Here is a 14,049-nt window from a genome sequence, read left to right on the forward strand (position 1 = left end):
ATTTAACTATATTTTGATATTTTAATTATTACACAGATAATTTTAAACCATTTTGCAACATACCATTTAACGAAATGACTAACGAACGACGCAGTTCAGTATTGTTATAAAAGAAAATTGAAATTGAGAAGGAGATGGTATTCAGATAACTCAGTTTCATAAAGACCGCCATGTTTTTGAATGTCTACAACACTTTTGTCATTGACTGAAATTTGACAGCAGATGTGTGTCGACATCTGCTGTCAAATTTCAGTCAATGACATTTCGCCATTCAATAATTAGTTTTTCAGAAAAAAAATGAAAGAGCAAAATAAATATGAACGTCGTCGCGTAGTGGAATAAAAAACATCAGTCAAATATTATATATTTAGTTAATGGTTACAAATTGTGTATTTAAATCGTTAGAAAATTATTGAATTGTTTCGATTCGTTAGTTATTTTTTCGCAATTGATTGTGATAGAAAATCATTGAAAAATTGTTTATAAATGTGTGCTTGAGATTGAGAAGCTATTAATTACAACACTGTTACAGTAAATTTGCAAGGAATTCGACTTTACATCAACAAAGTATGGAACAGGAAAATCGTTTGGCGATTTTTTTTACCGTAATATTTTGAATTTTCATTTCTTCTCGGTTGTTCACCTTTTATTCGGAAACCCTTTAGTGTTATGTGACCTGTTTTGTCGAAAAAAAAAACGGTAGCGTACAACCCTAAACTATAATCGATTTGCCAATTTATTTTTCCTTTTAAAGTTATATGAAACTATTTGTCCGTGAAGTCATGAACTATCTCTACGGTTCTTTATTAAAGTGTTGTGTGTTGTTGATAATCATTAATTGAGTCATTTTATTAAATAAAAGAGCAACACCGTTCCGATTATTTGTTATGAGTCGACCAAAACATTTCAGAATTTAATTTTATTGTTTGTTATCTTTGCTTGAAATTATCCAAAGACAATTATTACCGCACGTATAAACAGTATCATTTAATCAGGGGTATGAGGGTGAAATTCGTTGATCACAATGACTTTCTCAATTTCTTTTTTTTTTAAATGATGAAATTTCCTTCATTACAGTGAACGACATCTCAAATGTCTCACTGTCATTTTTTTCAGAGAATGTCATTGTGAATTTGCAATGACACAATAAAATTCTCAGAAAAATTTGACAGTGAGACATTTGAGATGTCGTTCACTGTAATTTTGGTATAAATTAACCAATTTTTAGCTATTATAACAACATTCGAATCAATCACCCGCACAAACATGATAACAATTCGATAAGTTGATGGCTTGTCTGCTATGTAAAATTATTATGAAACAAAGTTCACATTTTGCAATAAATTCGAACATAGACTGACTCTACGTTCATTGCTCATGTGCTGTGGTGACTTACTATGATGGTAAAACGTTTAAGGCCAATTGCAAGAGATTCTTTTCGCGAACATCTCTCTGCAACTGTTTTCAGTTCTTTGTTTTTACATAGACTGATTTGCACTGAGTTGAAGATTCTTTAAAAAATTATGGTTTATTGAAATGTGCATAATGAGCGATCACTGAAGTGTTTTTAGCCCCGTACGAAGTACAAAGGGGCTTATAGGATTACGATGCCGTGTGTAATTGATGGAATTCGAAGCAGACGGTAAGGGCAAAGTGTTTGCCTATGTTCATAGATGACGAATCCGCAATAAAAATTTGGACCGTCTGTCCGTCTGTCGTCTGTCCGTCACGTCGATATCTTGAGTAAATCAAATCCGATTTCAAAATTTTTTTTTCCCTGAAAGATAGTCAAAATAGTGAGGCTAAGTTCGAGGATGGGCATATTCGGGTCGGCCCTTCGTGAGTTAGGGCCACCTAAGTGATTTAAGGTCTTTTGGTGATATTTATGGCAAAATAAACGATGGAAATGTAAATGACCCGGCAAATGATAGGTATTGTCAATACCAATCCAGGAAAAAAAAATTTTTTAAAATCGGGTGAGTGGACCGTGAGTTAGGGCCTTAGAAGTGAAAAGCTACTAGGGCCCTATGTGTATTTTACATAGAACTCGAGTAAATTTCATCCGTTTTTCGTAATTTTTGTTTCATTTGGGAGGTAATCAAAGGCCGAATAGAATGTAGTTGAAAAAAAATTTAAATTTGGGTCCTTGGCCTAAGGCCGCTACTAGGGCCCTATGTGTATTTTACATACAACTCGAGTAAATTTCATCCGTTTTTCGTAATTTTTGTTTCATTTGAAAGATAATCGAACACCGAATAGAATGTTGTTGAAAAAAAAATTAAATTTGGGTCCTTGGACTAAGGCCGTTACTAGGGCCCTATGTGTATTTTACATATAACTCGAGCAAATTTCATCCGTTTTTCGTAATTTTTGTTTCATTTGGAAGGTAATCAAAGGCCGAATAGAATGTTTTTGAAAAAAATTAAATTTGGGTCCTCGGACTAAGGCCGCTACTAGGGCTCTATGCGTATTTTACTTACAACTCGAGTAAATTTAATCCGTTTTTCGTAATTTTTGTTTCATTTGAAAGATAATCGAACACCGAATAGAATGTTGTTGAAAAAAAAAATTAAATTTGGGTCCTTGGACTAAGGCCGCTACTAGGGCCCTATGTGTATTTTACATATAACTCGAGCAAATTTCATCCGTTTTTCGTAATTTTTGTTTCATTTGAAAGGAACGTCGTACGGGGCTTCGTAATTGCGCTATGCGCAATTTGTAAGATGTACATATTACATAATAATTTTACTTTAACTACATTAACCGGCGCAATAGGTTTACGGTCAAAGTAGGGTGACAGACGCAATAGGGTCACGTACGCAATAGATATACGGGTTTGTACGGGGCTCAGTCGCAGCAAACGCTCCGACTGTTCTGATGGCTCGTTTTCTGTTCAAGTTTCGTAACAATTTGAATTCCTTTCTCATCCTCAAAACCAATTTTATTTCCTAGTCAGTCTTATGCTTAGATTGTTCTAAATTCCATCCCCAATTCATTTTCAAACACAGTCGTGCCAGAGTTTTTGTTTCCAGTTGTAGAAGGATGTATGCATATGCACCCACGCAGAAACGTTAAGTAACTTAATTTACTATTACTTAACAAAGCATCCGATGCATGAGAAGCGGCAGCACACAAAACTATGTATTTGCCAAAAATAAAACACAAAATTGTTCCTATTATGTCATCGTGTTCCCAAATATGTTAAAACCAAATTGTCTGATTCAACGAAAATAGTTTTCGCTACGCGTAATCGTAGTCCGTCTCTGAAGAAAGTGAAACATCAAGTGCACAGGGCTGCCACTCCTCCTAAAACTCCTTAAAAACCTAAAATTTCATAATTCTCCTAAATCCTCCTAAAATCTCCTAAAACTCCTAAAATGGAGCTAAAGACCTACAAAATATTTTTTTTCTTTTAAAATAAGTTTAACAACTACCTGGTACATACCTACACAACTCATAAAATTTTTACCTGCGGCGCAAATATTTTAGATTAAATGTTATTTCGCAATTTCTATTCGACAAAGTGACATTGAACGTTAATCTGTAATAACGGAGATACAACTCTCTTATTTGCTTTGATTCGGTCAAGGACCACTTTTCTACCAAAGTATATAAACACTGAAGGTAACGCAAAACCGCAAGAACACACGGATCCATCGTTTCGGGTGAATATAGCTTTTATAATGTTGGACACAAGTCAAATTCACTTAGTTAGGTTGCGACACATGCCAAAACTCAATACTTAACAACGCAGATCCAACAACATTATCACGCCAAACGTCACGGATGCAACATAACAAATGTTATAGTCACCCGAAACTTTAGATCCGTATTTCTTGCTATTCCCTGAGGATTTGCGTTACCTTCAGTATGTATATGTACCTCGTTTTCTACCACTCTTCTTTTTGCTTTCCTAATTTTTGACAATGTACAAACGAAGTCCAAATGAGGCATCTTCGATCATTTATTCGATTGATAAAATATCGATTATTTTTGGTTATCGATATTTTAGAAAAAGTTATATTAATCGAATGTTTTCTTCTTCTTCTTCTTCTTTTTCAGCCTGTTTCTATCCACTGCTGGATCTAGGCCTCTCCAACTTCTTTCCATTTCGTACGATCCATTGTTATTTGCTGCCAGCTTGTACCCGCAATGTTCTTAATACCGTTTGTCCATCTCTCTGGTGGTCTACCTATAGCTCGTCTTTTACATGGTCGCCAGTTCATGATCTTTTTGGTCCAACGTTCGTCTGTCCTTCTTGCAATATGTCCCGCCCAGCTCCATTTCAGAGATGCTATTCTTTCCATGACATCAACGACCCTGGTTTGTTGTCGAATCCATTGATTCGTCATTCTGTCTCTGAGTGTTATTCCATTCCATTCCATGGCTCTTTGCTTCACTCTCAATTTATCTTCGGATGCTTTCGTTAAAATTAACGTTTCCGCTCCATAAGTGAGCACTGGAAGGACACAAGTGTCGAAAACTTTACGTTTCAGACTATTATTCATTTTGCTTCTGAAAATTAGTCTGAGTTTTCCGAACGCTGCCCATGCAAGACCAATCCTACGTCTTATTTCTGCAGTTTGGTTGTCCAGACCTAACTTCAGTTTATGTCCTAGATATACATAGCTGTCGACTCGTTCAATGACAGTGTCACCAATTTTGATTTCTCTATCGTCCCCGATGTTGGTCATGACTTTTGTTTTCGATAAGTTCATCTTGAGGCCAACTTTGCTTGCCTCTTCACTTAACTGTTGTAGCATAAGCTGAGCCTGACCTAGATTCGCTGCTATCGGTACAATGTCATCAGCGAAGCGGAGATTGCTCAGGTACTCTCCATTTATCTTTATTCCCATTTTACTCCAGTCGAACTTCCTAAAAATACTCTGCAGAATCGCCGTGAATAATTTCGGTGAAATGGTGTCACACTGCCTTACACCTCGGCCAATTCTGAATTTCTCCGTGCTCTTATGAAGTTTTATACATGAAGTAGCATTTTTGTACACATATCGAATTGTGTTGAGTCTACTCTACGCTCGTCTAATCGAATGTTTTATCGCTATTTAATTATCAAATATTGATATTATTTATCAGTTATCGACAAAACATTCGATTGACATTTTATCGATATTTTTAGAATTTATCGATCGATGATATTTTATGGCGAACATGCAAAAATTACCTAAAGTTATTGGTTGGAGAATCTTTCAGAATTTTGGGGTATCTTTGGGACGTAAAGTTAAGGGAAAAAGATAAATCTTAACGGTATATAGAATTTCTTCAATACGCGACGAAAACCTTAAATATTAAGAAACTTTTTGCAAAAAAACTACACCCTGGGTACGGTACAACCACTAAAATCAACTTTCCAAATTTTTATTTTGACGAGTGGGTACGTTATGGCCCGACCCGAAGGGGAGGGCTGTATTACCACTCGTCAAAATAAAAATTTGGAACCTCGTACGTACACTGTACACTGTAAATGCGAAAAATGTACTCAAAAAATTGCATTTACCGACCAGAAGCACGTAAAATATTTTAAATTCATGTCAAAACTACTTGTGGAGATACCCTCTAGTGGGTGGCGGGACATTTCGACACCGTCAATATCGTCAGGAACGATATTATCGTTTTTTTGGACGATACTATCATCTAAAAAACGATACTATCGTCTAAAAAACGATATTATCGTTTTTTAGACGATACTATCGTCCAAAAAAACGATATTATCGTCCAAAAAATTTTCATCCAGGACGATAATATCGTCTAAATTGGAAAATTCTAAAATATTGTCTGGACGATAGTATCGTTTTCTGGACGATATTATCGTTCAGAAAACGATACTATCGTTTTCTGGACGATATTACCGTTCTAGAAAATCTAATGGATATTTTCGTTTTCTGTACGATAATATCGTCCAAAACGATAATATCGTCCTGGGCGATATTATCGTTTTCTTAAATGATAATATCGTCCAGCACGATACTATCGTTTAAAAAAACGATAATATCGCCCAGGACGATATTATCGTTTAGTTTTGGGTGGTAATATTGTCCAGGACTTAATTTTACTCAGAGGTGCAGCAAGAACCGAATTCTCTTCCAAAATATCAAAAAACAATTGTCAGAGGAAATCACCTACACATCAGTGTTTAAAAAAGGCGTTTAGTTCGTCCCTAAATAATTCATCTTTTTACGAAATGAATACCAACTTTGATTGTACATAAAAAGCGTTTTAACACGCCGAGCGATCCGGCCCATTGCCCCGGAGCGAAGCGGAGGGCCGCAATGCGAGCCGGGCGCCGGAACGGTGTCGGAACTTAGGAGTTAATTTTTTTTTCTCGCATCGTCTCATAACTAGTCTGTGTAATTTTTCTATATAAAATTTAAATTTACGGAACCAAATGAACCAATTTTTAATATATTTGCCGTCTATAAAAAGGTGTTTATCTACAAGATTTTGTGTTTCGTCTTCAACAACCATCCAGAACGATAATATCGCCCAGGACGATATTATCGTCTAGAATTTTTATTTTAAATAAATTAAAAACGATATTATCGTCCCAAAAATTATCGACCAGGACGATAATATCGTCCAAAATAACGATAAATTTGTTCAGAAAAAGAAAATAACGATAATATCGTCCAGCGGATATTTTCATCCAGGACGATATTATCGTCAAGAAAACGATAATATCGTCCTGAAAATATTTTAAAATTTATAATTTTAGACGATATTATCGTCCTGGATGAAATTTTTTTAGACGATATTATCGTTTTTTAGACGATAGTATCGTCTAAAAAACGATACTATCGTTTTTTGGACGATACTATCGTCTAAAAAACGATACTATCGTCCAAAAAACGATACTATCGTTTTTTAGACGATACTATCGTCTAAAAAACGATAATATCGTTCCTGACGATATTGACCGTGTAGTTATGTCGCCTCACCCCTCTAGTGATTTCATGCTCATGACCTTTCAAAAAAACGTTGTTTAGCCGCACCGTGAAGTTGTTTGCGGTTTTTATCTAAAATTTACATATTTTGTTTAACAAATGAATTCGTAGATTACCAGAAAAGTTGAGAAAATAAAAATCTAGTTCTTCTGTTATTAAACAGAATATGTGGATTGCATAAAAAGCCCCAAGCAAGTCATTTTATAATTTCCTTTTCGATAAAATAGAAATAAAACTTCTCCTTTTCGAGAAAAAAAGTCCACAAGAAGAATTAGCTTAGGTTACAAATTGCCTAATATGTGGGAACTCTTTAATATATCTTAATTTTTGATTAAAAAGCTCCTAAAATTCCTCCTTAAATTAAGCTGAAACCCTCCTAAATTCCTAAATTAGGAGGTATTTTAAACCGTGGCAGACCTGAGTGCATGTTCCTTTTTTTATTCGTTAATTCCAATACTTGATGAAAATGCAAATTAGGCATCGATTTCATATTCGCGTTTGAGTAAATTGAATAAAGCAAATGCACCACAAAGGGTTGATTCGTTTACGTTTCCGATGTTTACATCTAATCGGAACGCTAGTCGCGATAGTCTTTTTTGTTTAGATTTTATTCTCTTATCAACAGACATTTGCAGGAAGAGTGATTCAGTCTGAAAAATTTTCAACATTCTAACAGAAGTATATGGTTTCTGCATCTAGCTATATCACACAATATACGTTTCCAATTCTTGGTAAATTCTAACTTAGATTTCTTCCATTTTTAGCAAAAAATGGACAACATCCCAAATGTTAACTCAAAGAAAAACTTTGATACGGAGCCAAGTCCTCGATTTCAGTTGGTGGGGAATTTCTTACCAGAAATTATAAAACAAGAATTTCCACCTAAGCCTCCACTCAAATTTGTCGATGGTAGTGTTGGTAAGACAGGTAAATTTTGGGTTTACTTACTGTGTGTCATAGCAATTGTTCCTGTTACAGTTCAGAATCATGTATGTGTCTCAACGAAAGGGACAGGACGCATATTTCTTCCTGTCACTTTGATAAATAGACTGTCCATCGACGAGAATGTAGATGAATATGAAATAATTGCCGCACCTGGCATTCCACGAAACCGATACGAACCAAACGCTACATTAAATGCACATACTAGGACTGAAATGAGCGAGATAAGTGAGGGATATTTTCGTTGGTACCACCGATATTTAGCGGAAGCTATGAAGCCAATTGATGATTATATTCCGGAGAAGTAAGTGAAATTTTACGATTTTTTTCCGAAAATTTCATACTTTCCGAGGGTGAAACAACACGAGCGAATGGTGGGACAGGGTTTGGGAGAATTATGAGCGAATAATGGGCGAATAGTCGAATGGTGGGACAAGATTTCCCATGGTTGTTTCCCCCCTCGATAATTTCACATTTTTCTATATACTAACAACAATCCGTTTGTTTGCAGTTGTAAATTGTTCTCGACAAACATTACGTTTATCCTAACTCCAACTTGGAATCATATATACAATCTCACCAAACTGGAAATAGAAGCCGATGTAATCCTACGTCAAACGGATATAGCACAAACCAATGCAGATGTCGGTGCGTTATCAACTGAAAATCAATGAAAGTCTAGAACAGGTATGGTCGATCGGCGAATTCGTCTTAAACTCACTCACATTTTATGTCAAAATAATATGAAAATGAGTGCGTTTAAGTACGAAAATTAAATAGGCTACTTCGCGAGGGAATAAACGCACTCACTTGCTGTGGGGATAAACAAAAAACATAACCGCACATACCGAATTTTCCGAACAATAATGTTTTGTTTTTACGATATTATGTGCAGGAAATTCATTAGAAATGTAAATAAATAGTGAAAATTATGAAATATTGTAAAAATAAGTCGTGTCGTCATTTCTTTAGTTATTTAGTGATATTTCTTGAGAGGGCTTGGAAAAGTGAACGAAAGTACGCCGTTCAGCCCAAAAAGATTAGGTCCATGTCTTCAGGATCGCTCCCAGGACTTATTGAAACACGTGGTTTCTTAGTATCACATTTAGATTTATGGAATTATTCTTGCGATTTAAAATTAGATTTTAGTGGGTTCAATAGCCTACTGTGATGAACTTTTGCATGCTCCCCACAAATGCGCAAAGCGGAAGGTATATATTGCCTAAAGACCTTGGAAGTGGAAGTCTGGCTTTCAGTTCAAATTAGTGTGGTGAACTTGTAGGACAATGTTGTGTGTATTCGATTTTTGTTAGCGATCAACTGAAATGCTATTATATTGTCAATTTGTTTTTGTTTGGCAAAGTCCAAGTCACAAATTGTGTGTCGTATTCGTATTTTGCAGTATTAACTCGGCGATGATTAGTTTGTTGAAAATTGGAAAATTTGGCGTGTAGGCTTACATCAAGTTTGTTGTCAGAAATGTTCGGACTAAAAATGTCAACTTATTTGAGAATTTTTTAATTCTTTTAAAGAATGTGCGGTGACACACGGCCTAATTGTACTGAATAGAATCTTATGCGTTCTTATTGCCTTTTCCCGCATCTTCCAGTGTCAAAATTTGTTATATACACTGTCCAGCTTCAGTACTATATTTAGAGTACCACTCATGCTTGAATGTTGTTGCACTGTCATGTGATTTCACAATAATCGAATTGTGATGGTGAAGTGAGAGGGTTTTTAAAAGTCTCTCAATAAACTTTCATCCGTTACCGTTATCGATAGCTGCCACGAAAAATAAGCGTTTAGCCCTACCTGAGTGATGAGGTCTTATATCTAGGTAAAATGTATTTCAACACCAATGAAGTAAGAGATTTTCTATTGTGACAATACTTAAGTCAGCAGAAATTAGAAGTGACAGACTTGATGTTGATATACGATGGTAAATTGAAAAGCTTCCGACTTATGACGGAACGAATAAACAAAAGTTCTAAAAATGAGCTTTACAAACTAAGTAGTTTCTAAGTTACAGCTTTTAAAGCAGCAAGTGTCAGTGCGGTAGTTTCTTTTATGTTATCGACGCTTCTCTCAAATAGACTATGCCAATCATCTTTAACCAATGATGCCATTTTAAAGGTCATCAATAGTGGTGACTTTATCACTATTTTATTTCACCGGAATCATGCACACATTCAAATAAAAGCATTTCCACCAAAAAAATCATTTTTTTAAATTAACGGACAAAAAAAATTCAGTTTTGTGGTGTCACTTACGACTATCTTCACAACAGACATGTCAAGAATTTTGTTTACCTGAATGGCTACATATTTTTGTATGTTTTCTTCATATTTTACCGACTGAATTAGCACGAAACGTATTGCAGGGAATTTCTAGGCACATAAAATTAAGGAATTGAACACCGAATGGCACAATCAACACCAAATTACTTTTAAAAATGGGATTTTCACAACACCCACAATGTTTGACCAAATTAATTTGTCCTTAAAATTATTTCGGAGAATTTGTCCTAAATTCTGTTTAAGACACTACCATGGGCACACTCATTTCTGTGCGAAATTTAAACTGAATCACTTTATTTTACGCGAAATACTACAAATTTTCCAAGGCTGTATACTTTGGGGAGGTCACGCAGATACAGATACGCGGGTTACACACCACAGTTGATGATAAAATGGCCGATTTCATACAAAAATTCACCTACTCTGATGATTCTCGTCGTCTTGATGATGTGGTGAATATTTTTACATGTAAAATCATCAGAAGTGGTGTGTTCCCGCGTATCTAATAAAATGGCGGTCTGCGTGACCTCCCCCAAAGTATACAGCCTTGCAAATTTTCGACACAAACTTGTTTGAGATTTAAAATTTACTGTCCCGATTTGACATTTCATCAAAACAAAGTTCAGTGAATCAGTCAAAACTGGATGAACTGAGTGAACAATACTAAAAAATAGTAAAAAAAAATATTTTGGCGTAGTCTATTGTTTAGCCTTATGCACACGACTATGACCAAAAGAACGATATCACTTAAATGTCAATTTTTGTAATACACACTCTTAAAATCGATTTTTAACCGTGAAGCCATGATGGCACATTTTTGGCCGAATTGAGAAAAATGTAGATCTCGGTCAACGCACTTCAAGCAAAAGTGCTATTAATGACAGCTACCAAATAGAGTACTATTTTGTATGAAATTGTCTCGGTTAAAAATCAATTTTAAGAATACGTACACCAAAAACTGACATTTAAGTGGAAAGGTTCTTTGAGCAAATCCATAAGCTTCATAGTATTACAAAGTTAGGAGAACCAAAATCCGGAATTACAAAATTCATACAAAAAAATCTCTGAGCATCAAAGCCTCAAAATAAATCTGGAAATTGTTAAATTTTAGATAAATCAGGTCAGATTTCAAGTATTCCTGAAAAAATCCCAGATATACCTGTCTTGATTTATCTGAGCTGACCTAGGCCTGACCGGTTACGATCCTTAGCAAAATAGCTTTCCTGACTCCCGTTGCTTTCAAAACTTCTAACTAAGAAACTCATTAGTCGAAAAGCTCATTTTTAGAACTCAAGCTATTAATGACGACACTTAATTACGCCAAACTTTGACCAGATTAACTCACCCTCGTAAGTAACAGTGCAGTGCTTTCATTTCGAGGTCAACATGACTAAAGGGCGTCCTATCATTTTTTTAGCGATTATATCTTAAGAACCATTGGTCGGATTTCGCTAAACTTTTTTTTCCTGAAAGCTGTCGACAAAAGCTGTGAGAGTTTAATCCATGTGTGCTGTCAAATCTACAAATGGTTCCAAAGACATGATAGTTTAAAAAAATGGTAGGACGCCCTTTAGTCATATTGCCCTCGATTTGTGTAAGGTCAGTAGTTTTTGTAATACAAAAACCAAATATTTTATGCGGAAAGTTACCGAAATTCAAATAGAATTCAAAATTAGGCTCAGACCAAACGATTTTTGCCTGAACATTTTCAATTAGCTTAAATTCTCCGGTGTCCGCAATTTAATTGATTGTACTTTATTGATGTGTCACACACAGTTACACCAAGTCGATTAAATGTTAGCCAGCCAGCGACATTTAATAATTTTGATTTAAAAATAATTGAGTTGTAGGTGATTGAAGACGACGCGTGTGTGTACTGTTAACCGAGTGAATGGTTTTTCAAATTGTCATTGCTTGTCATTGGAACCACACATCCGATCGATATGAAATCGTTGAAAGTAATTCTTTTATTGGCGATCATGCAGGTCACGGTTGAATTTAGTTTGGTGAGATTTATAATTGAACAAATATTTGAAACAAAAGAAATTCAACGAAAAACGTACTGGCTGTTAGCGTCCGAAGTACTTCAAGGTAGAACGTGCTGGCTCGTGTAAAGCACAAAAGAACCACCGTGGAAAATTGGAGCGATTCGATTTAGAGCAACCAACGAAATATGAATTTCATCTGGATGCAGACCTACGAATACTGGCGGTAATTCCAACCGAATAATTAAAATCAATTTTTAAGCTTTATGTTGACATTTTCCCGTAAAGGATGTAACCAATCCTATTCAGTTCCATATCAAATATTCCAAATGTACGCTGGAAAATGAAGGAAATAATTGCGATGATCACGAAACTGCAAAATTTGATAACATCTGCGATGTGCTAGCTGATAGAAATGCCCCATGGTCGGAATTACTTAAACTAATTAAACCCAGACTGATGTGTCCTATCAGAAAGGTTCTTCTAAGTCGCTACGTCGCTACATTTTTAAACTTTACAATTAAATGCTTCCAGGGTCTTTATACGATACGCAATGGATCACTTGACCTATCAATGTTTTCCCGGCTACCAATCGATGGTACTAATTAAACAAGAGTTGAAAGTGCATGTCGTTAGTTCCTCAGCTCTAGTACAGGGAGGAACTGACGATATGCACTGGAATAAATTCTAATCGTTTGGTATTCAAAGGTTACAGGTACGTGACCACACTATCGCTTTACGAAACTCCCAAAGGTGATTCACATCATCTGCAATTAGCCTGCTTGGATTCGGATGTCATAGTAACTGTTCAATACACTTCTGGACGATCTAGACACAAAGGGTGATGTTATCTACGATTTCAAAGCTCAAATGAGTGTAGCCAACGCACTTCGAACATGAGCGGTACTATAAGTAGGGTACTGAAACTGTGAAACTGTCATCAGTGTGAAACACTGTTAAAAGCAATTTCATACAAAATAGTACTCTATTTGGCTATAATCACTTTTGCTTGAAGTGCGTTGGTGTCACGTACGTCAGGATTCTTACATTAATTTCGAATTGATTGGCAAATAAACTGGTTGTGGAGAGTGTGTATTGTTGATTTCGATCTTTGAGTCATATTTTTAAGAATTTGAACTAATTAAATTGGTCAGCGTCTTTCACATCAATAGCAGCAAGACGAGATTACACACACGGAATTTTGAAAACCGACACATTTTCTGCTTCTGTGTTTCACTTAAGTTTTTGATTTCTCCATATGAAACTACGTGCAAAATTTAAACACAAACAAGGCATCAGAACAGTCGGAGCGTTTGCTGCGACTTAGCCCCGTACGACCCGTAATCCTATTTCGTCCGTAACCATAATACGTCCGTAGCCGTAATACGCCCGGAACCCTAATACGTCTACAACCCTCTAATGCGTCTGTTACCAAAATGCAAGTCAAGTTCGACATGGTCAAATTTACTGAAACTGTTCATTTTTAAAATTGCGCATAGCGCAATTACGAAAGCCCGTACGAAGTACCTTTCAAATAAAACCAACAATTTACGACATTATTTTAGAAACCCAAAATTTTTTGCCAACCTTCCATTGGGTATTCAATTACCTCTCAAATGAAACAAAAACTAGCAAAATCGGATGAGATTTACTCGATTTATGTGTAAAAAAAACACTTAGGGCCGAGTAGCGGCCTTAGTCCAAGGGCCCAAATTTGAAACTTTTTTTGCCATCATTCTATTCGGCATTCAATTATCTCTCAAATGAAACAAAAACTAGCAAAATCGGATGAGATTTACTCGATTTATGTGCAAAAAACACTTAGGGCCGAGTAGCGGCCTTAGTCGAAGGGCCCAAATTTGAAAC

General features: G+C 35.7%; 2 protein-coding genes across 4 annotated transcripts; both read left to right on the forward strand.

The window, feature by feature from the left end:
• Positions 1 to 282: 282 nt before the first annotated feature.
• LOC119072896 lies at positions 283 to 8,865 on the forward strand. Of its 3 annotated transcripts, none has more exons than XR_005086948.1 (4): positions 283 to 567; positions 7,724 to 7,877; positions 7,938 to 8,205; positions 8,413 to 8,863. XR_005086948.1 is itself a non-coding variant. In XM_037178221.1 (4 exons), the coding sequence occupies exons 1-4, from the start codon at positions 570 to 572 to the stop codon at positions 8,573 to 8,575; spliced, it is 621 nt and encodes a 206-aa protein (XP_037034116.1). In that variant the 5' UTR covers positions 283 to 569; the 3' UTR covers positions 8,576 to 8,865. The 3 variants fall into 3 exon arrangements, 1 of the variants encoding a protein (XP_037034116.1); XM_037178221.1 differs by having other exon boundaries at positions 283 to 605; positions 8,413 to 8,865; XR_005086949.1 differs by lacking the exon at positions 283 to 567 and adding an exon at positions 627 to 699 and having other exon boundaries at positions 8,413 to 8,864.
• A 2,818-nt stretch (positions 8,866 to 11,683) lies between these two features.
• On the forward strand, positions 11,684 to 13,267 carry LOC119072897. Its single transcript, XM_037178222.1, has 5 exons — positions 11,684 to 12,204; positions 12,272 to 12,409; positions 12,472 to 12,660; positions 12,718 to 12,781; positions 12,892 to 13,267. The coding sequence occupies exons 1-5, from the start codon at positions 12,142 to 12,144 to the stop codon at positions 13,026 to 13,028; spliced, it is 591 nt and encodes a 196-aa protein (XP_037034117.1). The 5' UTR covers positions 11,684 to 12,141; the 3' UTR covers positions 13,029 to 13,267.
• Positions 13,268 to 14,049: the final 782 nt, after the last annotated feature.

The sequence above is a fragment of the Bradysia coprophila genome, assembly GCF_014529535.1.
Source record: "Bradysia coprophila strain Holo2 chromosome IV unlocalized genomic scaffold, BU_Bcop_v1 contig_84, whole genome shotgun sequence".
Lineage (NCBI taxonomy): Eukaryota > Metazoa > Arthropoda > Insecta > Diptera > Sciaridae > Bradysia > Bradysia coprophila.

Bases quoted from the DNA above. Each gene is read 5' to 3' on its own strand.
- LOC119072897 (XM_037178222.1), top strand. From the start codon at position 12,142: ATGAAATCGTTGAAAGTAATTCTTTTATTGGCGATCATGCAGGTCACG. The intron at 12,205-12,271 runs GTGAGATTTATA...ACTGGCTGTTAG, and splicing joins TCACGGTTGAATTTAGTTTG to CGTCCGAAGTACTTCAAGGT. The intron at 12,661-12,717 runs GTTCTTCTAAGT...AAATGCTTCCAG, and splicing joins TGATGTGTCCTATCAGAAAG to GGTCTTTATACGATACGCAA.
- LOC119072896 (XM_037178221.1), top strand. From the start codon at position 570: ATGGAACAGGAAAATCGTTTGGCGATTTTTTTTACC. The intron at 606-7,723 runs GTAATATTTTGA...TTCCATTTTTAG, and splicing joins GTTTGGCGATTTTTTTTACC to CAAAAAATGGACAACATCCC. The intron at 7,878-7,937 runs GTAAGACAGGTA...TTCCTGTTACAG, and splicing joins ATTTGTCGATGGTAGTGTTG to TTCAGAATCATGTATGTGTC.